Source organism: Oratosquilla oratoria, chromosome 6 (assembly GCF_046742065.1).
Source record: "Oratosquilla oratoria isolate Oo_2021 chromosome 6, ASM4674206v1, whole genome shotgun sequence".
NCBI lineage: Eukaryota > Metazoa > Arthropoda > Malacostraca > Stomatopoda > Squillidae > Oratosquilla > Oratosquilla oratoria.
Genome location: NC_134782.1, coordinates 71,851,483 through 71,878,603, shown reverse-complemented (window position 1 = coordinate 71,878,603; position 27,121 = coordinate 71,851,483). Strand labels below are relative to the sequence as shown.

General features: G+C 36.5%; 1 protein-coding gene across 11 annotated transcripts in view; it reads right to left on the bottom strand.

Annotated features, from left to right (window-relative positions):
* Window positions 1-220: 220 nt before the first annotated feature.
* LOC143026605 (uncharacterized) overlaps window positions 221-27,121 on the bottom strand; it is a 111,457-nt gene continuing 84,556 nt past the window's right edge. For 9 of the 11 annotated variants that reach the window (XM_076187292.1, XM_076187289.1, XM_076187290.1 and 6 more), the window contains 6 exons: window positions 26,513-26,762; window positions 12,772-12,944; window positions 6,298-6,465; window positions 5,525-5,652; window positions 1,408-1,639; window positions 221-1,214 (listed from right to left, as the gene is read on the bottom strand). In XM_076187292.1, coding sequence (XP_076043407.1) covers window positions 933-1,214; window positions 1,408-1,639; window positions 5,525-5,652; window positions 6,298-6,465; window positions 12,772-12,944; window positions 26,513-26,762 — 1,233 coding nt within the window. In that variant the 3' untranslated portion in view covers window positions 221-932. Of the gene's footprint in view, window positions 1,215-1,407; window positions 1,651-5,524; window positions 5,653-6,297; window positions 6,466-12,771; window positions 12,945-26,512; window positions 26,763-27,121 lie in introns of all 11 variants that reach the window. The other 2 variants (XR_012966510.1, XR_012966511.1) reach the window with 2 other exon arrangements.

Sequence of the window (27,121 nt, the reverse complement as noted above, 5' to 3'; positions counted from 1 at the left end):
ATTGCCCTTTATCCCTTTATCCACAAAAAGCTAAGATAAAAGGGAAAACAAATGGATGGAGGGTGGGTGCATGCCTTGGCTGGCTGTCTCCCTTATAAATGGGAAGAAATATTTTGGTATATGATGTCTACAGAAAGAGCAAAATACATTGTTTCATCTGTTACCACCATTGTTATTCACACCAAACATATAAAAAAACAATGATATATAAACAACACTGTAACTTCCCTTTCTTTTTATTGACTGGAAAACTCTACAAAAGATGATGATGATGATCTAGAAAATACAACTTTGGAGAATGATGCAACAATATAGAACTACCTTGTAAATGGATGTGGAATTGCTCAACAAACATGCAGCTGATTGTGTTGGCACGGGCAGATGTTTGATGACACAATCATTGACAAGGCTAAGTTACTTGGAGAGACACATCACCTAGCAAATAATCATTCTAAACTTGATCACATATTACCAAACAAAAAAACATATCATGGTATAAATTGTTCCTTGAGCATATGAGCATTGGTAAGGCACTTATTGGAGACTTCATTCTCCAATATCAATCCTGACTAGTCCTCAAATGGGTACCACCTATTCTGTTGAAATTAAAATGAAGCATTACCAAAATAACTAGAACCAGGCTGGATAAATATAAAAATCAAATTAAGTCATAATGCTTTGACTTAATACCAACACCAAAATGAACATGTGGCTTAGCTTTCTAACACAGCACATAATGAAAAGTTCCAACAAGCTAGTGTTCACATTCCTAAGAGTATGGCTAAAGTCCGATATATTCTAAAACTTCAAAGCAATTCTGATCATGTATAAATACAGTGGTTGATAAAGGAACAAAGACTTTAGTGTAAGTACTGGCAACACTAGATTAATATGGGTTGACATAACAAATAAAGACTACAAATTCAGGAAACCTAAATAGCACTCAAGGTCATTCTCTCTTTCTCTGTTAATTCAGGATGCCACACATCAACTATCAGGATGAGCCGCATTGTGTCTCCTGTGTGCCAAACTTCATGTTCCCAGCTATCATCAAATATTAGCACTTGTCCTTCCTTCCACTTGAGTTCTTCTGAACCAATCCTTAATTTTGGTCCTTCAGGAACCACAAGACCAAGATGGGCTCGAAGGCGGCAATTAGTAGGTCCTGTGTGTGCCCATACATGAGTACCTGGTGACATCACACTGAACTTCACCTGAATGGGAAAAAAAAAAAAATTATATATATATATATATATATATATGTCTGTATATATTCTATTTATTCATGAAAAACCAAAGAATCAACACAAATCTATGATGTTCTTTTAATCCAGTTTAAGGATAATTTTTTACAAATAAACAGAAAATCTGTCTACTCAAGCATTAAGTACTTAATCTCTGACATACCTGTCCACGCTTGCAACCTGCTGCAGGTCTGAAGTTTTCAATTAATCGACAGGTGGCAGGAGCCTTAATACAGTTAACAGATGACTTTTTGCCTCTTGCAAACAATTCATACTGTTGCCAGTTTCCTTTGGACTGCAAATTCTCTGACTCTGGTTGGAAACCATCAGCAGGCCTCTCTCCTAGCAGTGCAACACCTTCATTACGGATCACCTCCCAGTTATCTTCCAACTTCCTGATGAAAAACTAATTCTATTTAAGTGAAACTGTAAAGCTAGAGTTAAACTGTAAAGTCAGAGTTAAACTTTAATAAAAACTGTAAGTGTTATTAGATGTATGTATACCACAATAAAGGACCATGGGTCCTATTGTTGGAGAAATAAACACCTGGATAGGAAACTAAAGGAGTATTTACCTAATTGTAATATACATGAGCATAGCTCCAACCCTGTATATATACAGGGTTAGCTATGCTCATGCGATCCCACCTCTATCATTTAATTCTATGGTATCCACCTGAACTATTTCTTCTAATCTGTTCCACAAATTTATACACCAAAGAAGAAAACTATATATGCACAAAAAAAGAAAACTATGCTTCCTATACCATTCTAAATAATTATCAAATCCCTTTCTCCTCACTCTTCTGATATTGGCAATCACATTTTATATAATCTCTCCTAATCTGTTTTATCAGCCAGGATAGGGATAATTCTTGTTGCCACCCTTGTATTCTCTCAACTTTTCTCAAATATCTAATATGGTCACAACACAACTACTACATATTCCAATCTGAAGTGGATCAGATTTTCAATTACTTTCTCCTCATATCTTCAATATAATGACACCATTCTTATATTCATTAACATTTTATGTTTTTCCAGCAACAGATCATTCCTAATTAAGACTACAAGATCCTTTCCCTCTTTTGCTTTCATGATTATTTCCCCTCTCATGGTAGCCCATGACAATCCTCTTGCTTTGGGCTATTTCTAAAATTTTACATTTCTTTGAACTGATTTTCATCTTTCACTCCTGACTCTATATAAACTATGTGGGGCTGTGCCATTGGTGTGTAATGTCACCACGGTTGTAATACATGTATGTAAGGGATGGTGCGGGGTAAATGTGAGGGTGCTATGCAGGGATTTGGAGTTGGTGAGTGAAAGTGAAGGGAAATGGATGAACCAGTTGTTGTTTGCAATGGGCTGTGTGCTTATAACCAAGTCAGAGGATAGAATGAGGCAATTGGTTAACGAGTCTGGATTGATTGATTGATTGATTTATGGAATTTTTGGTTTGAAGGCCAAGCGTCAATGAGTCTGGGTGGGTATGTGGGAGGAAAAAGATGTAAATGTGGGCAAAAATAAGGTTGTGTGCTGGAGGGAAGTTTAAAGGGTGAGAGGCTGGAGGATGCAGAGAGATTTACATATTTGGGGTCATATGAGGCGGGAATAGAGGAGTGGAGGTGAATTATACAGTAAAGGAAGCAAGTAAATGTCTGGAGCATGCAGAAACTTGAAATTTGAAGATGAGGTGTTTCAGTAGTATGGTGGGGATTATAAGGATCGATTGAATGAAAAACATGGAGGTTAAGTGGAGAGTAAGGATGGAAAGAATTGGTAGATAGGGTTGATCAAGGAATGTTAACCCCTTCCATACGGTGCCGCCTACGTAGGCGGCATGAGGAGCAAGTGGATACGCGAGGCTGCCATATCGGCGCTCGATTATATTTATTATAGTTGCCCCTGCATAATGACATACTTTCTAAACTGTCTTCATCACATTTTCTATGGTTATAAAAATTCACGGGTGAAAGAGAGAACGATCGATATAAGCGGTGACTATTTTATATGATGCGAGTATTATTACGAAACTTCATATGTCTGGCAGCTAATGCTGCCCGCGAGATTTTGGCCCGTAGTGAAGTGGTTAAAGGTATACATTTTGCTTGGTGTGATCACTTAACAATAATTATCAAACAATTGTCTTGAGCACAATTCTTTGTTTTTGAATGGGGCTGCTTTGTTTCAAGTTGCAAAGTAAGAGATTGATCATTTTAACTGAACCTACCATGTTTACCCAACTATGATGCCAGTTATGTTGCACTCACCATTGTGATAGAAAGTTGAAGATATATAAAGGTAAAAGGTGATGAGATGTATGAGGGGTGAGGATGGCAGCAAGTTGGAAATAAATATTAAAGGAGAGAGGCTGGAAGAGGTGGATAGTTTAAGTATTTGGGGTTGCACTAGCAAGAAATAGAGAAGTGGGAGTGGAGGTAAACTGTAGAGTGAAAGAAGCAAGTAAATGTCTTGGGGGATTGAAAAGTGTCTTGAGAAATAGGCATCTGGAAATGATTGCAAAGAGAAGATTATGAAGGGGTGATTGTGTCTGACTTTATATGGGGCAGAGATTTGGAATTTAAGAGAGGCAGAATGGATAATTGTAAATGTGTTAAGATGAAGTGTCTGAGAAGTATGGTAAGGGTAACAAGGTTGATTGGAGTGAGAAATGAAGTGAGGAGAGTGGGGGTGGGAAAAGAGCAGACAAAAGATTACTGGGATGGACTGGACACGTGGAAAGAATGAATGAAGAAAGATTAGTAAAAGGGCTGTGGAAAGCAGAGGTGGATAGAGTGAACTTGTGAGGATGAGATGGATTGATGGGGTGAAAGGGGCTTTAAGAAAGAGGGGAATAATTGTTGAACAAGGAAGGGAGAAGGTTGTTGTTGTTGTTGTCGTTCCCTAGACTGTCTGTCCGAGCAGTCCCGTCTCCCCAAGGAAGGCCACAGCCGAAACTGGGTTTTCCCACAAATCCTTTATAGAGTGTATGTTGTGTTGTTTGCGTGCATGATTGTGTATAATGCAGTCTTCCATTATGTGTTGTATGGTATGGGGTGAAGTGTTACATCCTGGGCAGCTGTTCACAACACGGTCGTCCAGCCTCTTCTGGTAGCTTAGAAGTGCTGGGTGGTGACCGCATCGCAGTCTGGCCAAGTGGACTCTGTCCTTTCGTGGGAGAGAGGATTCAGAAGGGTGGATATCAGGGGGTCTGGCATGCAGCAGTGTGTTGTCTTTCAGTGTGTTAATGGAGCGGTGAGTGATATGATTATGAATATGTTTCCGGAGGCTGGTATTTGGTGGTTGTGGAGGAAGAGAAGAGAGTATCTGTGCGTAATAAAGGTCTTTGGGTGTAGTTTTAATGTTTCTTGGTGTGTGTGGGTGTTCTGCTATGTAGTGTAGTGGGTGTGATGTGTTTGTGGTGGCTGCAGCAAGTGTTTGTGTGCCTCTCATGTCGAGGTGGTCCTTGACTTTGAGGACTTTTGTTTCATGGTGTAAATGGTCTGTAGGTGTTGTATTTGTGCAGCCTGTAATTGTTTTTAGGGCTTTGTTTTGTATGATTTGAAGGGTGTTGTGGTGTGTCTCACTGAGATTAGGAGCCCATGCAGGACTCGCATAATTCATCACTGAGTGTATGCATTGTTTGTATATTGTTATATTAGTTGAGAAGGTTGTTGTTGTTGTTGTCGTTCCCTAGACTGTCTGTCCGAGCAGTCCCGTCTCCCCAAGGAAGGCCACAGCCGAAACTGGGTTTTCCCACAAATCCTTTATAGAGTGTATGTTGTGTTGTTTGCGTGCATGATTGTGTATAATGCAGTCTTCCATTATGTGTTGTATGGTATGGGGTGAAGTGTTACATCCTGGGCAGCTGGGATAGGGGTTGAGTGGAGAATGGTTGTGTATAGATCATATTTTGACACTGCCCAAAGGGACTTTTCCCCGTTTTCTCTTTTTTACAGCATGAAGGGACAGGAAGGGGGTTGTTGTGTAAGTGAAGTGGCCCTGCTATGGATATACTGTGTCTTTTTGCAGTCTGACCCAAACAGTGGGCAGGATACAGGGATGACCCTTCAGCCATGAAGAGCTAAGAGGGAAGCAAGGGTGGTAGATGGGAGTGGAATGATTGGGAATGGGTGCATACCTTTGACTTGGCTACTTTCCTTATAAGCCCTTGGTACATAAAGGCATAAAGACATATAAAGACAATATATATATATATATATATATGTAGTCATGCTTTAAATAAAATAATACATAATAACAAGTACTAAACCCACTTGAAGAAAGCTTGATAAGTTGTATCCTCTTTGGTCCACACAGGTCTGGAGGTCAGGTGATCAACATTGTACAGTGACCTCTGGTAGCGATTCAGAAACAAACCTTTGTCTACTGCCTGGTCATAAACCTGAATATAGAAAAAATATATGTACATATATAAAGAAAGGGAAGATAAGGAATATGTAATATAATTATAGGTAACATTTAGTATGACTTAACAGAATGATACCTTTGCTACATTTATATTATTTTTGGGACCAATGTCAAGTTCCTACTTGTGTGGTCTTGCTAGATGGACAGCAGAGCTGCCCACTTTCAAAACCCATCACAAGAATTAAGTGAAGTGAGACTCAGTCTCTGAACTGGATCTAAGATCTCTATCAACTCCAACAGTATATCTTGCACTTTTTCAAATATAGAGAGCTGAGAACCAGCAACTGCTCTCCTACTTTCATCCAGTAGCATAAAACCAGTCCCTCACTATTACAACATAGACAATAGTCCAAAGTTTCTCCCATCAGACATTTGTAGGACATCCTAAGATCACTGCTAGCCAATGTATGGCTACAGGTTTATATTCAGTGAAACTCTAAGCAATAATCATCAAATCATATTACACTATCAAAATTACATTATTCAACCTAGGATGTTGCAACCATAGAAGGGTTACAACTACTTTATTAAACAATTTTTTAGCAATATGCTATATAGATTACAATCTGACACCCATCAGTTCTATCTTTTAATCATCATGCTGTACACAAATTCCCACCTCATAGGCTTCCTCCAATTTTCCCTGTCTGTGTAATGCATCACCTAGATGAAAGAAAAATCGACCATCCTGGGTTCCTTCAGCTTGGCTTGCAATTCCCTTACTCATATACCAAGCTCCTCCAGTATAGTTGTTGTCACTTGTTTTCAGGATGAAGCCAAGGTGAACCTGATAAACAAACATTTATTTTACTGGCAACAAAGAGATGGAGATGTAGTCAAATTCACTCATTTTATTACACTATTGCCCCAGTGTGCTGATAGATGGCATCTAAATTTCTGCATGCTTACAATATTGCATATGTCCAATAACTTGTATCAAACTTGAGCATGTAAAAATAAATCCACTCTTGAGCTATTTGTTACCTGATATAGTTAAAACAATACTGTCAAGAAACTTTGAAATCTAGTTCTACAAATAACATGGATCCTTCATACACTTACAAGGTGATTTCACTACTTAAAATTTTTCAACATTTATTCCTTTCTAAAAAGAAAGCAATTAGGTGTTGAATGGGTGTGGGATGAGTGTAGGGTGGGTGCATGTCTTGGCCGGCTACCTCCATTGTGAAGGGGAAGATGACTTTTCGAATATGGAATCCAACACCACTACATCCTTAATTTTTCACTATACAAACTTCAATTCATTACTTAACTATTTGTAAGACTGTTTTTGATATCACAATACAGATTGCTAAAATATTTGTGGATAAGAAAAAATAAAAGTAGTTGTCAACTTAAACTTACACTCTGACCATCCAGTTCCAAGACAATATGGACATATGTTGGTCTCAGTTGTGTGTGTGAGTGTGTGTGTATTTACCTAGTTGTATCTTATGGGAAATGGAGATATGCTTGTGGTGTCCCATCTCTGTAATCACAGTGTCTAGTTTGCTCTTAAATTCATGTATGTTTTTTGAACACACTATTGTTTCATTCAGTTTGTTCTAGACATCCACTGCTCTGTATGGATTTTTTTTTCAGGTTTCTTCTATAACTGTCCTTTTTGAGTTTCTTTTCATGCCCCTTTGTATTTCTCTTATCCCAATTTAGTAAGTCCTCTCCATCAAGGACTTCCATGCCTTTCATGATTCTGTAGATGGTCAGTAGGTCACCTCTTTCTCCTCTTTGTTCCAGAATTGGTAAATAAAGTTTTGATAATCTCTCCTCATATGACATTATTCTTTATATTCTTTTTGGTACTGGGTGACCATAGTATCACAGCATACTCCAGGCTAGGTCTTATTAGTGCGACTAGTATTTTTTTTTTTACCATTTCTTTATCCAAATAAGTAAAAGCCACCTTTATTTATTTAAGTAAGTTGTATGATTCTCCAACAATTTTGTTTATTTGTTTATCAGAGGACAGGTCATTTGTGATGATTGCTCCCAGGTCTTTTTCAGATTCCATTTTCTTTACTTCCTTTGTTCCAATTTTATATTGTCCCAATTTTCTTTTTTTGTTTTACTTTTTCTAAACTCCATTATGCTACATTTCTTGATGTTGAAGTCTACTTCCCACTTCTGACTCCACTTCCAAAGTTGTTCAGGTCTCTCTGTAGTGATTCACAATCTGTTTCAGTATTCACTTTCCTTGGTAATTTAGCATCATCTGCAAAAAGGCTCACGTAACATTCCACATCTTCATCCATGTCATTCACATAAATAGCAATCATTACTGGAGCCAATACTGATCCCTGTGGAACCCCACTAATCACCACCTCCCAAGCTGAACTCTTTTTCTCCTAGTACTACCCTCATATTCCTTCCATGCAAAAAATCCTCTATCCAGTTTAGTACTTTTTTTTTATCCCTCCTATGTTTTCAATCTTTTTTAAATAATTCTTTTTTTATGTGGCACTTTGTCAAAGGCTTTTTGTAAGTCTAGGAAAGCACTATCAGCCCATCCATCCCTTTCCTGTATTATATCTATTAGTCTTGAGTAGAAAGAGATTAAGTTTATGAGTAGAAAGAGATTAAGTTTATGACACATGATCTTCCCTGTCTGAATCCAAATTGTCTCAAATTTATTATATTGTTTTCTTCCAGGTGTTTTAAACATCTTTTCTTAATAACCTTTTCACAAATTTTGGCTACAGTGCTTGTAAGGGGAACCGGTCTGTAATTTGTCAGATCTTTTGTTTCTTCCTTTATATATTGGTACAATATTGGCATTTTTCCAGTCACTTGGTATTTTTCCTTCCTTCAGTGAGCAGCCTATTATATTATGTCTATCAATTCTTTACCTTCCTCTTGCACCCAGTTATCTATTCCATCCAGGCCGTGCAATTTCCTGACATCAAGGTTCATTAATTGATCCATTATTTCTTTACGTGTCATGTAATTCACTATGGTCTTAGATCATGTGTTGGACTCATGATTGACAGCTATTTCCCTCTCAGAAGAGAGCTCTGAGCTCATGTGCATTTGTTTACCTAGTTGTATTATACGGGAAGAGAGCTGCTTGTAGTGACCCATCTTTGTATCTTTCAGCATCTAGTTTGTTCTTAAATTCTTGTATAGTTTTTTCACACACTGTTGCCTCATCCAATTTGTTACAGACATCTATCACTCTGTGTGGGAAACTATTCTTTTTCAGATCTCTTCTATAACTATCCTTTTTAAGTTTCTTTTCATGTCCTCTTTTTCTTTAATCCCACTTTAATAATTCTTCTCTATCAAGGACTTCCATTCCTTTCATAATTCTGTATATGGTCAGCAGATCTCCTTTTTCTCTTCTTTGTTCCAGGGTTGGTAGTTCCAGTTTAACCAATCTTTGTTTGTATATCAATTTTGAAAGTGTTGGAGTCATCTTTCTCGTTGTTCTTTGGATTCTTTCTAATTTCTTAATATTATTTTTTGTGCTGGGTGTCCATAGTGTCACAGTGTACATCTTGGTCTTATTAGTGTGACAATATTTTTTTTACCATTACCTCCTCCAAGTAGGCAAAGGCCACTTTTATTGATCTTTGTAAATTGAAGGTTTCTCCAACTATTTTGTTAACTTTGTTTATATGCTTGTCTGGTGAAATGTCTTTGTTGATAATTACTCCTAGGTCCTTTTCCGAGCTAACTTTTTTTTACTTCCTTTGTACCAATTTTATATTGCCCTGATATTCTATTTTCACTTTTTCCAAACTCCATTATACTACATTTTTTTGTGTTGAAGTTCACTTCCCACTTTTGGCTCCATTCCCAGACTTTATGCAGGTCTCTCTGTAGTGATTCAGTCTTTTTCTGTACTTACTTTCTATAGTAGTTTTGTGCCATCTACAAAGAAGTTCATATAACATTCTAAACCTTCATCCATGTAATTTATATATATATATATATATATATATATATATATATATATATATATATATATATATATATGGCAAACATTATCAGAGCTAATACAAAACCTCGTGGGACTCCACTTATCATTTCTTCTCAGGTCGAGTTTTTGTCTCTAAGCACCACCCTCATTTTTCTCCTGTTCAAGAAATCTTTCATCCATTTCATTAACCCCTTCCATACGGTGCCGCACACGTAGGCGTCATGGGGAGCGAGTGTATTCGCGAGGCTGCCATATCGGCGTCTTGATTATATTTATTGTAGTCGCCCCTCCATAATGACATTCTTTCTAATTCTTTTGTAATCGCATTTTCTATGGTTATCAAAATTCACAGGTGAAGAGAGAACGATCGATATAAGCGGTGACTATATTTTATGATGCGAGTATTATTACGACACGTCGTACGGCTGGCATTGGCTGCTGCCACCGAGATCTAATTCCATGACGCCTACGTGTGCGGCACCGTATGGAAGGGGTTAACTTCCTTGTACACCTGTTATTTCAAGTTTTCTTAGTAGCTTTATGTGTGGTACTTTATGAAATGACTTTTGTAAATCTAGGAAAGCACAATGAGTCCATCCATACCATTTTTGCACTATTTCTATTAGCCTCAAGTAAAAGAAAATCAAGTTAGTGGCACATGATTTTCCATGTCTAAAGCCAAATTGTTTTGGATTAAGTATTTTATTTTCCTCCTGATGTTTAATTCATCTACATTTGATAATTTTTTCAGATATTTTAGCTATTGTGAAAGGAGGACTGGTCTATAATTTGTTGGGTCTTCTTTATCTCCCCCTTTATATATTAGTACAATGCATTTTTCCAATCTAGTGGTACCTTTCCTTCTTTGAGTGAGTAATCAATTATCTTGTGTATTTTGTCCATGAGTTCATCTATACATTCTTTTAGTATACGATTTGCAATGCCATCTACACTGTGTGATTACGTGACATCAAGGTTTATTTGGTCCCTTATTTCCTTCTGTAGCACATTTCTTTCATGGGGGGGGGGGGGGATCTTTCTCTCTGTCCTTCATCTCAAATGTGTGTACTTTCATTTGTGAATACAGAATATGTTCATAATTTCAGCCATTTCTATATCTTCTATACATGTAATTCCTTTGTTGCAGTTTCACTATTTCATGTTTATCTTTTAATTTACCATTCACATACCTGTAGAATAGTTTAGGTTGGTCCTTGAAATTGTGTATTATGTCTTTTTAACACTTTCTTTTTTCTTCCCTGCATATTTTAACATATTCATTTCTTGGTTTGATATATATTTGCCACTTACCCTTTTTTTCCATCTCTTCCAAGCTTTGTCTCTTCTATCTAAAACTAACTAAAAGTACTGGGTCTGCAAACTTTGAAAGATTGAACAGAAAGAGGTGATATGATTACAGTTTTCAGGTCACTAATGGAGATAGATTGCAGTGACATAAGAGATCTGATTAAAGATGGGAGAGCTTTGAGAGGTCATGGGAGTAAAATAAAGGTTGTGAAGAAATACAGCTTTCCATATAGATGCATTAATATATGGAATATCTTAGAAGGTTATATAGCCCAAACTCAAACAATACATGAGTTCATATCTTAATATGATGATTGGAAATCAAGGATATTGATTAAGTTGGAACTGTATATGAATTTTTTGAGTCTAGGTATGTTAGAAAATTAGAGAATAGAGATGGGACCCAACAAGTGTTGCTCCTTTCCTGTATACTAAAATTAGGTAAATACAATAAGGTAAATATATATATATGTATATATTTATAAATAAAATTCTAGGAGTAAAAGAGGCTGTGACTAGAATAATTTGGAGTCTGGGAGAGAAGACATATGGAGACAGGTTGGAAATCTGATATTGCCTATATTGAAGGAGTAAAGATAAAGAATAGAAATAATATTTTAAGAAATTGAAGAAAAAAAAAAAAAAAAAAATCTGGCAGACACCTTACTGGTACAAGAAGAATGAATTATCTACAGTACTAAGCAAAACATTGAAGAATGCTTGTCTGAAGTATGTGAAGAATAGCTTTCCACACAGTGACAATCTATAGATGGGATGGTTTGGACACATGGAAAGAATGAGTGAGGTAAGATTAGTAAAAGAGGTGTGGAAGGCAGATGTGGAGGGAGTGAACATGAGGGGGACAGGGGGGGACCAAGAATGAGATGGATGGATCGGATAAAAAGGGCATTGGGAAAGAGGGGAATGTCTGTTGAGGAAGGGAGAAGACAGAAGAAAGGGGTGAATGGACAATGGTTGTCTATGGACAATGCTGTGATGCATGAAAGGGAGTGGGTGGGGGATGGGGTGGTGAGGGAGTATATGTGAAAAATAATTTGACGCAGCCTGAAGGGATTTCTCCCTGTCTTCTCTTTTTCTGCAAGAGGAGATGGAGAGGGAGGGGGTCGCCGATTAAATGAAGCAGCCTTGCTGTGGATGTGCTGTGTCTTGCAACACTGCTTCTGACCCAGGGCAGTGGGCAAGATGCAGGGATGACCTGTCATCCAGGAGGAGTCAAGATAAGAGAGAGGGAGGGGGTGAATGGGAGTGGAGTGTGTGGGGATGAGATGGATGGGAGTGGATGCCTTTGTTTTTTTGCTACCTCCCTTGTAAGGAGGGAAAAAACCTTTGGTATATACTGTATATAAGAATTTATAGAATGCACTCAAAGAGGAAATAATCAGTGGACACTACATGTGCATTCATGTTTAACTTTGACAAATGGAAATGCTAAAACAGAAACCCATGAACATCCAACCCTGCACATTACAATTCAGTTCATGTTTTTATTTGGAGGTGCTGCCTCAAGGGGCTGACACTTGCTTCCTTCCTACTATCGGTACTTTCATCCAGTGACAAAAACAATTTCACAATAATACAAATACAATCTAAACATCAGTCCAAGGTTTCTTCATAGAGAAATCTATGGGTGGGCTTAAGGGCCACTGCCATCTCCTGTGATGCTGATAGTTTCCAATCCAAGAAAAATGAGGCAACAATTCATTAATTGCTCTCAGGAAAGGATATTGGTTTCAGAATGTAAATGTTTTGTGTTTTTTGTGCCAAACAGAAGCTTAGTGAGCAGTTTGCTATTAGAATTTCAATACAAAAATTATTCTTAGGACTTACCTGAGCAAAGCCATCATCTGGGTCCAACTCAAGTACAGCTTCAAAAACTTTCTTAGCAGCTGGTGGTTGGTTCATAAGGAGAAAGCTGATGCCTAAGTTATTTCGCAAAGTAATGTCATTTGGAAACCGCTGGAGGAGTCTCTGTTGAACTCTTATGGCTTTTCCATTAAAACCTGATGTAACAAGAATAAGTTGGGCATTATAATACAGATTGTGTTTCAATTATTGAAAGTAATTATCATTAAGTTCTTATGGATACAAATTACTATTCTGATACTATGTACTATGTAATTAATGAAAAATTATAAAATTATTACTGTTAAAGAAAGAAATGTTACCCATTTTCATAATAGTTTCAAATACAATAGTGTACTTCACTATGACCTAATTACACTACATATAACATACTTGAAGCTATTCAGAAATTCTTGCATCATTATTTCTTCCAGATCATGCATATTCTGAAGAAATGAAGGTATATATATAAGCCTCTTACAAAAAAGAAAGATAATTCATACATATATATATATACACACACACACACACACACAATAATGTTTGCTATATATATTAATGATATGTAAAATACAACTAGGTAAATACAACTAGGTAAATACACGTGTGTGTATATATATATATATATATATATATATATATATATATATATATACTGTATATATATATAACTGGGGAAGCACAAACACCAGACTATGAGGGATGTTCATTGCTTGATGTTTCAGTTCTAGTCCTAGGACAGTCTTCAGGAGTGTGATGGAATGCAATGACCAAAAGTTCTTTATATTGCCCGATACTGCAACTGGGAAAGGTAACCTGCACTGCTATGGCTACCCAAGTTCCTTTCCTGTCATTTGCCGAGGAATACCAGGTACATGCATAATCTACAGACAAGGGATCACAAAGTTTTCACTTACAATGTTAAATCCACTCTCACCAACTCATTCATATGTTCACCAACAAATGTGTGTGCATATCTAATGAGTAAATACCATTTACCATTTTGTTTTTGGATATTAACTTTCAGGTTATAAATTAGCAGCTAACTTAGAAGAGGTTCTCTGCCTGTGCATGATGAATTCCTTCCCTGCCATGGGCCTGATTAACATAATCAAATAAAATATTACTAGATATACACACATATGCAACCAAAAAAGTATTAATCATGCTTACACACACTTACCAACACAATCTCATACACACACAACATAGTGGGTGTAAATGTGACATGATTAATACTTTTTTTTTTATCATATCAGTGTACATATCTAATTTTATTTTATCTAATAATGCTAATCAGGCCCCTGGAAGGAAAGGAACTCATCATGCACCAGCAAAGGACCTCTTCCAAACTGAAGATTAATTTCCAGATACAAAATAGTAAATGGGCTTCTCTCATTACATATACATGCATATATTTGTAGGTGAACACATGTGACTGATTTGGTGAGAGTGGATTTAACATTGTAGGTGAGAATTTTTGTGATCACTTTACCTAGTTGTATTATACGGGATTTTCCTTGTTTCCTCCTTTATATATTGGTACAATATTTGCATTTTCCCAGTCTTGTGGTACCTTTCCTTCTTTGAGCAAGCATTTGATTATATTGTATATTTTAACCGTTAACTCTTCAATGCATTCTTTCAGTATCCAATTTGCAATTCCATCTGTACCAAGCGATTTTCTGACACAAAGGTTTTTTTATTTGGTCACTGATTTCCTTCTTTGTTACAGTTATTTCCTTCATTGGGGGAGATTTCTGTCTCTCTATTCCCTCACAGTTAGGTGAGTTCTCAATTGTGAATATCGATTTGAAATGATTGCTCATAATTTCTGCCATTTCTTTTTCTTCTGTATATTCATGACTTCCTTGGTGCAGCTTTTCTATTTCTTGTTTTTTAGTTTACCATTCACATATCTGTAAAATAGTTTAGGTTATTCCTTGCATTTTTCTATCTTTTCTTTTTCATAGTTTCTCTTTTCTTCTCTGCATATTTTTACATAATCGTTTCTTAGTTTGATGTATGTTTCCCATTTGCTTGTTTTTTTTTTTTCATTTTTTCCAGGCTTTGTCTCTTTTATCCTTAGCTTCACTACATTTTGTATACTCTTTCTTGCTTTTGTTGTGGTACATATTTGTTCACTCCCTCATAAATTTCTTTTAGTATATTTCAATTCTCTTCCTTGTTTCTTCCTTAGGAATTTTTCCCAGTTTGTGTTACAAAAGAATTTTTTAAGTTTCTCAAAATTTGTTTTGTTGTACATTGGTCTTCCTATTCTATGTTTCTCATTTCTTTTTAGGTCTATTTGCTCTTTTAGTTCAAATTCTATTAGTACATGGTCACTCTTTAGTATTGATGTTTTGTAATCTATTCTATACACAATTTCGGGTTCTGACGTAAATATTAAATCCAATCTCGATGGTTCCTCATTGTTTCTGTATCTGGTATTTTCCTTTACCCATTGAGTGTGTATTCAGTGGTCATATCGAGCAGAATGTTGCCCCAGATGTCTTCTCCACCCTTTACTGTCATTTCTTTCCAACATATTTCTTTTGAATTAAAATCACCCATATTTCCTCTTTCCTTCAGTTCATACTTAGTATCTTCCAACAGTTTGGAATGATTTTCTGTCCAGGACTGAGTTTTGGGGGCACATACACTCCTACAAATTTTCTACTTTTCATGTGACTGCTTTCAACTTTTATCATAACTGATTCTACATTGTTTTTGCCTTCTGTTATCTTTGTCACATTTGTCTTTCCTAGTCCTTTCTATTCTTCATCCAACAGTTGTATAGACCTTGCCCCAGTGTATTTGGTGGTAGATTACCTTTTAATTTAGTTTCTACTATTACCATATGTCCAGTTTTTCTAATGTCTGATAGTCATTTAGTTCATTCAGTCCTGAGATCATTCCAACTATGTTGGTATAGGCTCATTTTATTTTTTTTTCTTTCTTCTCTTTTTCTGTCTGCTTTGTTTCCTTTTTACTGATACACCATTTACTTGTCTGTATATGCATGCAGGTACCTGGTACTCATTGGCATGTGACAGGGAAGGAACATAGGTAGCCTCGGCAGCACAGGGTACCTTTCCCAGTTGCAGCTGCAGGCTATATCAAGAACTTTTGATCACTGTATTCCATCACACCTCTGAAGACAGTCCTAGGATTAGGACCGAGATGTTTAGCAATAAACCTCCCTCATTGAGTCTGGTGTTTATGCTTCCCCCTTTGACATAGATCCCAGACTGCAAATCTTCACACACACATACATATGTACATATACACCAGTATTCATGTTATATACTCACACACACACACACATATATATATATAATATATATATATATATATACAATATATATTTCTATATACACACACACACGGACTGGCACAGATGTCTAAAGCCAGCTCTGAAACACTGCACTTTTTCAATAAATTTTGAGGAAACACCTAGCTTGTTTATACAAAAGGGGGCTATGTTTATCGAGTGACTGAAATGATAAAATAAGAGTAAATTCACTCAGTGAATTGCACAAAATGGAAGATGATGACGAAGAGATATAAATATAGTGAACCAATGAAGAGAAGACTGGATGTAAGCAGAGTGGAATCACCATTAGGAGTCGTACCGAAAAAGACTTGCATCATTGAAACACCAAGAATAAACCAAAGGTTAGATAACATTACTTTTTCTGGGTTTGCAAAAGAAAGTGGAATACTAGGTGAAGGTTTAGAATGGGAACGAGAATCAAGGTATAGAAATATCCTCAGAAATCAGGTGATTACAGAATTAATTAAATTATTGATCTGAAAGCTGAATACAAGGCAATGTATAAAGAAATGAACCAGTTAAAGCTTCAAAATGCTGAAACCAACAGAGAGCTTAATGATCTAAAAAAGTAATTAATCATACTCAAAAGCAAGAACGAAAGAATGAAAAATGATGCAAATAAAAATGAAGCTTTGAAAAAACCAGTAAAAGAACAAATACAAGCAGTGACCAAGAAAGTGGGAGAAACAATAAGAGACAGATCTCCAAGAAATAAAAAAATAAATGGAAAGTGGACTAAGAAAAAAAAAAAAAAAAAAAAAAAAAAAAAAAATTAAAGAAATAGTACTGCAACAACTGGAAAAGAATGCTAAAGAAACAGTTATTAAAGTCATTAAGAAGAAAGAGAATTGGGTCAAAGACACTGTGGATAAGAAGTGCATAGTAGTTTATGGTATTAAAGAAAAACATAATGTAGCTAGATACCTAAGTGAAATAGGGGAGAGAGAAAATGCAAAAGATATTCTGAAAGAGATATAAGCAGGGCAAGAAATAAAGAAATAGAAGAAGTACACAGAATGGGACTATACTCGAAAGGAAAAAATAGACCAATAAAAAGTAAACTAAGATCTCAAATGATAGCAGAAGTACTGTCTACAACAGCAAAGTTGGCAAAAAGGGAAAATTACAAAAATGTATGGATGAAAAAAGAAACAAGTGAGGAGGAAAAGGAGAAGTAAAAGACACTAAGAATTGAAGCAAATGAAAAAAATGTGAAAAGAACAGAGACTGAAAAGAATGAATTTTTTTGGAGAGTACTGGACCCGAGGCTGAGAATATATATATATATATAATATATATATATAATATATATATATATATATATATATATATATATATATACACACACACAAGGGGGTGCTGAAAAGTTATTGGCTTTAAGGGTAGAGTAAGTCTTCGTTATATGGTACATATGCGTTCCTGAAAACCTTACTGCAAATTGAAATTACCGTATACCAAACCCATTATAGCATGTAATAATAGGATGTGGCAGATGTACCTTCTCCCTGCTCTTTCCTCTTCAAAATATCTAGCGGATACCATATCTGTGAATTTTTCTTACCGTAAATAGAATCAAGGGTAGTAATTACCAAATACTGTAACTGAGAATTTACCGGATAAAGAATTACCATATAAGGAGGGCTCACTGTATCGTGAAAGGGTAGAGCTGTTACATTTACTGGGGAGGTAGGACAACTATTTAGGAGAAGATAGGCAAAAAAAGCATGATGGTATACGATATATCTTTCTCCTTTTTGCAGGTTCAACACATGATAACAGTGCCTACAGTGGATTTTCGCAAAATTGAAGCACAGGCAGTCATGAAGTTCCTCTTCTTGCAAGGCAAAGGGGCAGCAGAAATCCATGGTGAGATGAATGATGTCTTGAAGGATGACTGCCCATCATACTCTACAGTGAAAATGTGGGTGTCAAGGTTTCGAACTGGTCATTTTGAGGTCACATATGAACCCCGGTCAGGACGGCCAACTTCTGCAACCACAGAGGAGAAAGCAGACGCTGTGCACGTCATGATTCTCAAGGACCACCGGATTTCAGTTAATGTCATAGCTGAGACTCTAGGGATTTCCCATGAAAGAGTTGGCCACATCATCCACAACATTCTGGACATGAGAAAGCTCTCCGCAAAATGGGTGCTGAAATGCCTGAACACAGATCAGAAGCGCATCAGAGTGACAACATCAAAGGTAACTTTGGACCGGTTTGCAGCGGGAATGGCCGATTTAATGGCTCGTTTAGTCACCATGGATGAAACTTGGCTTCATCACTATGATTCCCTGACCAAGCAGCAATCAGTGGAGTGGCAACACTGCGGTTCACCATGTCCCAAGAAATTTCGGATCCAGAAATCAGCTGGAAAGGTACTGGCTTCAGTGTTCTGGGACAAAGATGGAGTACTCCTCATAAAATACCTGACAAAGGGTTGCACCATCAATGCAGAATACTACATGTCTGTGTTGGACAAATTGTGTGAAGCTTTGAAGCAGAAATGCCATGGAAAGCTGAGCCATGGTGTCCTCTTTCTGCAGGACACTGCACCAGCACATACAGCACGTGAAACTTTATGGAAAATACGCGACTTTGGCTTCGAATTGGTAGACCCACGCCTTAATCCCCAGCCCTGGCACCCTCCTCTTTTCACAACTGACGAAACATCTCAAGGGAATGAAATTTTACTCCGATTCAGAAGTGATCGCTGCTACAGAGGCCTGGCTGGAGGCCCAACCTTCCGAGTTATTTTTTCAGGGCTTAGAAAAACTGAAAGACCGTTGTAATGAATGTGTGAATCTGAGAGGGGACTATGTTGAATAAAATTATAACTAACTGATCTTCCTGTATTTTCTTTTACCCAAAGCCAAGAACTTTTCAGCACCCCCTTGTATATGTATAAAAAATAAACAAAAAAAGTGAAAGGAAAAAATTAAAAATAACCTACGCTAACACAGATGACATGATTTCAGGATTAAATTAATTAAACAACTATCTGGAAGAAGAGAAACTGCATATAATGGGAATTGTAGAGATGAAATTCAAAGGCCCACTACCACTTAATACTGTGGGACAAAGTCTATATAATCATTGGATAAGAAATAGGGTGGAGTCATGTTCGACTAAAAAAAATTTAAAGGTGACAAAAATAACAGAAGATAATAATGTGGAACTAATTCCTTAAAAGCTGAAAACAGACATGAAAAAAAGAAAATTTGTAGTAATATATGTGCCCCCTACAACATTCTTGGACTGAGAGTGACCACTCCAAAATGCTGGAAGACACAAAGCATGCATTAAATGAATTACTAAAAGGAGGAAACATAGTTATAATGGGTGACTTAACTCCAAAGAACTATGCTGGGAAGACATGACAGTGAAAGGTGGAGGAGGACCTTAGGGGAAATATACTATGACCATTGAATGTACAATGACTCAGTGGGTAAAGGAAAATACCAGATATAGAAACAATTAAGAACAGTTGAGACTAGACTTAATATTTACATCAGAGCCTGAAATTGTGGATAAAATGAAATACAAGACACCAATTAGGAAGAGTGACAACATATTGAGTTTGAACTAAAAGAGAAAATTGTTTTGGGAAGAAATGAGAAAAAAAAAGGTAGACTATTGTACAACAAAACAGATTTTAAGGCACTCAAAATTCTTTCAAAAAGTGAATTGGGAAAACTTCTTTAATGAAGAAACAAAGATGGAAGAAAAATGGAATATACCTAAATTTATAAAGGAATAAATATATACCAAAGCAGAAGCAGGAAAGGGTGTACATTAAGTGCTGGTATAACAAAAAATATAGCGAGGTGAAAGATAGAAGAGACAAAGCTTGGAAAAGATGGAAAAAAATAAAATAAAATAAGTGGCAAATATATATCAAACTGAGAAATGAATGTGATAATACGCAGAGAAGAAAAACAATGAAAAATACATAATAGCTAAATGTAAGGATCAACCTAGATTACTCTACAGGCATGTGAAAGGTAAATTGAAAAATAAACAAGAAATAGTAAAACTGTGTCAAGGAAATGAGGAATATATTGATGTAGAAATGGTGGAGGTTATGAACATTTTAAGTCTGTATTCACAATAGGTAAATACAACTAGGTAAATACATAATTGGGAAGAAGAAAAGGTAGAAAGTTCCCCCCAATGAAAGCAATAAATGTAACACAAAAATAAATAGGGGGTCAAATAATAAAACCTTGATGTCAGAAAATTGCATGGTCTGGACAGAATTGCAAATTGGATACTAAAAGAATGTATAGATAAGAGAGGACAAGATATATAAAATAATAAGTTGCTCACTCAAGGAAGGAAAGGTACCACAAGATTGGAAAAATGCAAATATCATACCAATATATAAAGGGGATAAGGAAGACCCAAACTATAGGCTGGTCTCCCTTACAAGCACAACAGCTAAAATATGTGAAAAAGTTATCAAAAGTAGATGAAAATAAGAAGAAAATAAGATACTAAATCCAAAACAATTTGGCTTAAGACATGGAATATCTTGTGCCACCAACTTGTTTTGTTTTTATTCAAGGCTAATAGACATAATACAAGAACAGGATGGATGGACAGATTATGCTTTTCTAGAATGATGTCAGAAAATCACATGGTCTGGACAGAATTGCAAATTGGATACTAAAAGAATGTATGGATGAGAGAGGACAAGATATATAAAATAATAGGTTGCTAACTCAAGGAAGGAAAGGTACCACAAGATTGGAAAAATACAAATATCATACCAATATATAAAGGGGGAGATAAGGAAGACCCAACAAACCATAGGCCGGTCTCCCTTTCAAGAACAACAGCTAAAATATGTGAAAAAGTTATCAAAAGTAGATGGATTAAACACCTGGAAGAAAATAAGGTACTGAATCCAAAACAATTTGGCTTCAGAGATGGAAGATCTTGTACCACCAACTTGATTTGTTTTTATTTAAGGCTAATAGTCATAATATAAGAACGGGATGGATGGGCAGATTGCACTTTTCTAGATTTACAAAAGGCATTTGATAAGATACCACAAAAAAAACTAATAAGAACACTTGAAACAATGGGTGTACAAGGAAAATTAATGAAATGGATGGAAGATTTCTTGAACGGGAAAAAAATGAGGGTGGTACTTCAGAGACAAAAACTTGACCTGGGAAGAAATGATAAGTGGAGTCCCACAAGGTTCTGTACTAGCTCCGATGTTTGCCATATATATATATATAAATGACATGGATGAAGGTGTTGAATGTTATATGAACTTCTTTGCAGATGACACAAAACTACTAAAGAAAATAAGTACAGAGAAAGACTGTGAATCACTTCAGAGAGATCTGGACAAAGTCTGGAAATGGAGCCAAAAGTGGGAAGTGAACTTTAACATCAAGAAATGCAGTATAATGGAGTTTAGAAAAAGTACATACATACATATACCAAGGCTTTTTCCCCCTTCCAAGGGAGGTAGCCACAAAGGGAAAGGCATAAAAACACTCCCACCCATTTCATCCCTAAATACACTCCACACCCCTCCCACCCTTCCTCTCATCTGAGCACCTCCTGGATGACGGGTCATCCCTGAACCCTGCCCACCGCCCTGGGTCAGAAGCAGTGTCGCAAGACACAGTACATCCACAGCAAGGCCGCTTCATTTAATCGGCGACCCCCCCTCTCCGTCCCCCTTTGCATATAAGGAGAGGACGGGGAGAAATCCCTTCGGGCTGCGTCAAAATTTACTCACACATACTACCCCACCCCCCACCCCCCCGCCCATTCCTCCTCATGTAGTCACAACATTATCCATATACAACAATTCTCCACTCACCTCTGTCTTCCGTCCTCTCCCTTCCTTCCTCAACAGACATTCCCCTCTTCCCCAAAGCCCCCTTCACCCCATCCATCCACCTCATCCTAGGACGTCCCCTCATGTTCACTCCCTCCACATCTGCCTTCCATACCTCTTTTACTAGTCTTTCTTCACTCATTCTTTCCATGTGTCCAAACCATCCTAATATTCTTTCATCAACCCTCTCTCCCAAATCCTTTTTCACCCCTGTTCTCCTCCTCACCTCCTCATTTCTCACTCTATCTAGCCTAGTAACCCCCACCATACTTCTCAGACACCTCATCTCAAACACATTCAAACTCCTTCTCTCTTCTTCTCTTATGTTCCACGTTTCTGCCCCATACAGTGCTGTTGGCACAATCACTCCTTCATACAGTCTCCTCTTCGCATCCATTCCCAAATGTCTATTTCTCATTACACTCTTTAAACCACCAAGGCATTTACTCGCTTCTCTCAATCTACATTCTACCTCCACCTTCACTCCACCTTTACCTGCTACACTTGCACCCAAGTATCTAAAACTATCCACTTCCTCCAGTCGCTCTCCCTTAATGTTCACTTCCAGTCTACTGCCACTTTCACCCCTTGTACATCTCATCACCTTACTTTTACCCACATTTATCTTTAGCTTTCTTCTATCACATACTCTCCCAAACTCTGCCACCAGCTTCCTCAATCCCTCCTCTGACCCTGCCACAAGCGCAGTGTCGTCCGCAAACAACATCTGGCTCACCTCCCACTTTTCTCCATTTTCTTTAACCATCTCCAATCCCTGACTCACTACCCTAGCATTCACCTCTCGCACCACCCCATCCATGTATAAGTTGAACAGCCAGGGCGACATAACGCATCCTTGACGAAGTCCCACCTTTACTTCAAACCACTCACTCTCTCCATTTCCAATCCTAACACATGCTCTACTACTCACATAAAAACTCTTGACAGCTCCCAAAAGCTTTCCTCCTATCCCATAAATCTGCATAACCTCCCACAGTGCCTTTCTGTCTACCCTATCATAAGCCTTTTCCAGATCCATAAAAGCCCAAAAAACATCCTTCCCCTTTCCTATAGCTTTCTCACATATCTGTCTTACCACAAAGATCTGATCTACACAACCTCTACCCGTCCTAAATCCACACTGTTCCTCACCAATTACTCCTTCTGTTCCTCTCCTAATCCTCTCAATTAAGATTCTCCCATAAGCCTTCCCTACTACACTCAACAGGCTAATCCCTCTGAAATTACTACATTCACACTTGTCCCCTTTTCCCTTGTAAAGAGGAACTATACAGGCACTACTCCAGTCCTCCGGTACTCTACCCTCTCTCCAGCAACGTTTGGAAAAAGTAAGAACAGAATATCAGGGCAATATAAGGTTGGTGCAAAAGATTAAAAAAAGTTAGCTCGGAAAAGGACCTAGGAGTAATTATTAGTAAAGATATGTCACCATACAAACATCTAAACAAAATAGTTGGAGAAACCTACAATTTACTAAGAACAATAAAGGTGGCCTTTAACTACATGGATGATGAAATGGTAAAGAAAATAATAGTTACGCTGATAAGACAAAGATGCTGTGACACTATGGACACCTGACACAAAAAAGAATGTAAAGCAATTAGAAAGAATCCAAAGAGCAATGACAAAGATGGCACCAACACTTTCAAAACTGACAAATGAACTAAGATTGTCCAAACTGGAACTAACAACCCTGGAACAAAAATGAGAAAGAGGAGATCTACTGGCCATTTACAGAATCATGAATAGTATGGAAGTCCTTGATAGAGAAGATTTATTAAAGTGTGACAGAAGAAAAACAAGAGGGCACGAAAAGAAACTAAAAAATGATAGTTATATAAGAGATCTGAAAAACAATAGTTTTTCACACATAGCAATAGATGTCTGTAACAAATTGGATGAAAAAATAGTATGTGCAAAAACCATAAAAGAATTTAAGAAAAAACTAGATGCTGAAACAAAGACGGGTCACTACAAGCACAGCTCCCTTCCTGTATAATACAACTAGGTAAATACACACATATATTCATGAACAGCTAAACCTCGGATAATGAATGCCCCATCTGACAAACAAATCAGCTCAAGAAAAAAAAAATTGTGAACCAATTTTTGTCTCTGTTAACAAGCAATACTTGGGAGTAAGGACATACACATATGCCCGTACACACAATTCTAACAGCTTAGTAGTGCTTTGTCATGTTTGCTATAATATCGGTTAGTACCTAAATGTTTCAGTTTAGCAACGTAATGAGGAAAATTATTAAGTTTGTTATCCGAGGTTCCACTGTCCATATATATATTATACATATATATATATATATATATCCATATAACACATCGAAATATATATTCATATACATACAAGTATATATATATACATTATATATGTATATAATTATATTCACACACATATATATTCATATATTTCCATTATATCTCTATACATACATAAACATACATGTATATATATACATACACACACACACACATATATACATATATATATATATATATATATACATATATATATATATATATATATACACACACACACACGAGGCATGTTTTTTAAGTACAGTTTTGAAATAAAAATTATACAAGTAGACTTTTCATAATTTTATTTGTACATGAAAGGCTGTACTGTAATCTACTTTTCAACATAATTATGGAATCATCTGACTGTGTTTAAGTTTGTGAGCATTTAAAATGCCTCCTCCGATTGAGAATGCTGGAGACTGTAAAATATGCACTGTGATTTGTTTTCTTACTACTAAAGCCGTGAAAGCGGCTGAAATTCATAGTCAGATCAGTGAAGTGTATGGAGAAAACATTACAAGTGATGGGATAGAGTGGAAATGGGTGAGAGCTTTTAAAGATGGCCATACAAATGTGCATGATGAGGAACGAAGTGGACGACCTTCACTCACTACTGATGGTTTGGTGCACATTTGTATGGCCATCTTTAAAAGCTCTCAACCATTTCTGCACCATCCCATTACTCATAATGTTTTCTCCATACACTTCACTGGTCTGACGACGAATTTCAGCCGCTTTCATGCCTTTAGTAGTAGGAAAATGAATCATAGTGCATATTTCACAATCGGCAGCATTATCAATTGGAGGAGACATTTCAAATACCCACAAACAAACTTGCACACACTCAGATGATTCCGTAATTATGTTGAAAAGTAGATTACAGTACAGACTTTCATGTAAAATAAAATTGTTACTAAAAGTCTACTCGTTTCATTTTTATTTCAAAATGGTACTAAAAAACACGCCTCGTGTATACACTATATATTAGGGATGTGTCGATTAATCGGCAATAGCAAGAATCAGCACTTTTTTGGTGAATCACCATTGGCGAGAATTGGCATTTCTTTTAGAATGGGATTTGGCATCGGCAAAATATTACTGATGCCGATGCTTTTAAAATAACAGCACATGTCAGAATACATGTTAGAGCAAATTATATAATTTTTATTTTTGTATTTCTTATATAAAATTAAGCTAAAAATAATATACATATTTTTTGAAACTATAAAAATTTTATAACAGAAATTAAGTGAGAGTAATATGGGAGTAAATTGTCCAGGCGTCCGTAGACTCAGTCGATTTTACCTGCTTATGAGTGCATAAAATGGGTGGACAGATTTATTCCCACTTTGCAAAAATTTATAGCCAAACTAATTGTTTACGAAATTTTTATATATTTCAACAAGTATATATATAATACATCTTTATGCATTTTGGCTTAATAATTCTCAGTTATTCGACAATACAGCTTTTGTACACAGACTTTAGATGCTTAAAAATTGTTAAATTAAAAACACTTGGCATCTTTATAAATAGTACCACATGTATTTCATTAGCATTTATAAAGTTTATATCAAGGTTTGTTTTGTCTAATAAGTTGTTGTTCGTCAACAACATAATAAAAAGTATTATTTAATTATTTGTTTTATGCATTTATGTATTGTTTTAGCAATTACATACTAGTGGCTTGTAAAATAAAACCACTAACTAATTATGCTTATTGATGCTGGTTTAAAAACATTTGTAAACAAGAATTTTTTATGGAAACAAGTATACAATAATAAGTAGGTACATAATAAAAGTTAAAAAGTAGCCCAATCTGTTGTGTATAAATCTACATAGTTTATAAAGCAAGCAAAAATCATAGTTCAATTACTTTATATTAAAACTGATATACCGTAATTATATACAGTAGAATTGGCATCAGCACCTAAGAGTGAACAGGAATCAGCATCGGTATTGGCATTGGCAATTAATGGTAAATAGGAATCGGCATTGACATCAGCATCAGCAAAAAAATTGAATCACCACACCCTTTATATATATATATATATATATATATATATATATATATATATATATATATACATACATATATTCATGTACATGCATACATACATATATATATTGTATATACACACACATACAACACATTCATATAAACATACATGTTCACATGATAAACTAACCTCGAAAGCGCATTCTTTCAATACACTTCTCAGCAACCATGCGGAACAGAGGCTGCGGCACTAGGCTAGGTTCCTCATCTGCCAAATCTAGAACTGATCGATAGGCAAATATCGCCTGTTCCAATTTGGCATTGGATCTTTCTATTTCAGAAATACGATCAAGACTCCTGGCTCGGCCAAACATTGCTCTTGCAGACTTGCTTTGGCGATACAGAAGTTCCCCAAACAATTTAAGGGCTTCATGGGGACTCTGGTGAAGGTGGCGGGTTGGATAGATTGACAGTAGGAATAAGGGAGAGGATATGTCAGGTGTGTCAAGTAAGTCTGTATCTGAGAAGGAAGGGCTTTGTTGGGGCAGTCATACAAGGTCTGTTCCACCAAAGGAAAGGTTCAGTGGTGCTCTAGATTTTAACTAGATGGAAAAGGTGAACTGGATCCAAAATAATAAATTTATAGCTCATGTGATTAATTTTGCTCTGAGAATGCAGGGAATGACTGGACAAAGTTAACAGCCCCTTAGTATACCATTTCTCTGCAGTAAGGAATGAATGAACAATAAGAAATGAGAAGCCACAAGGAACTGGAAGCAGTGAGGATATACTTTTTTTT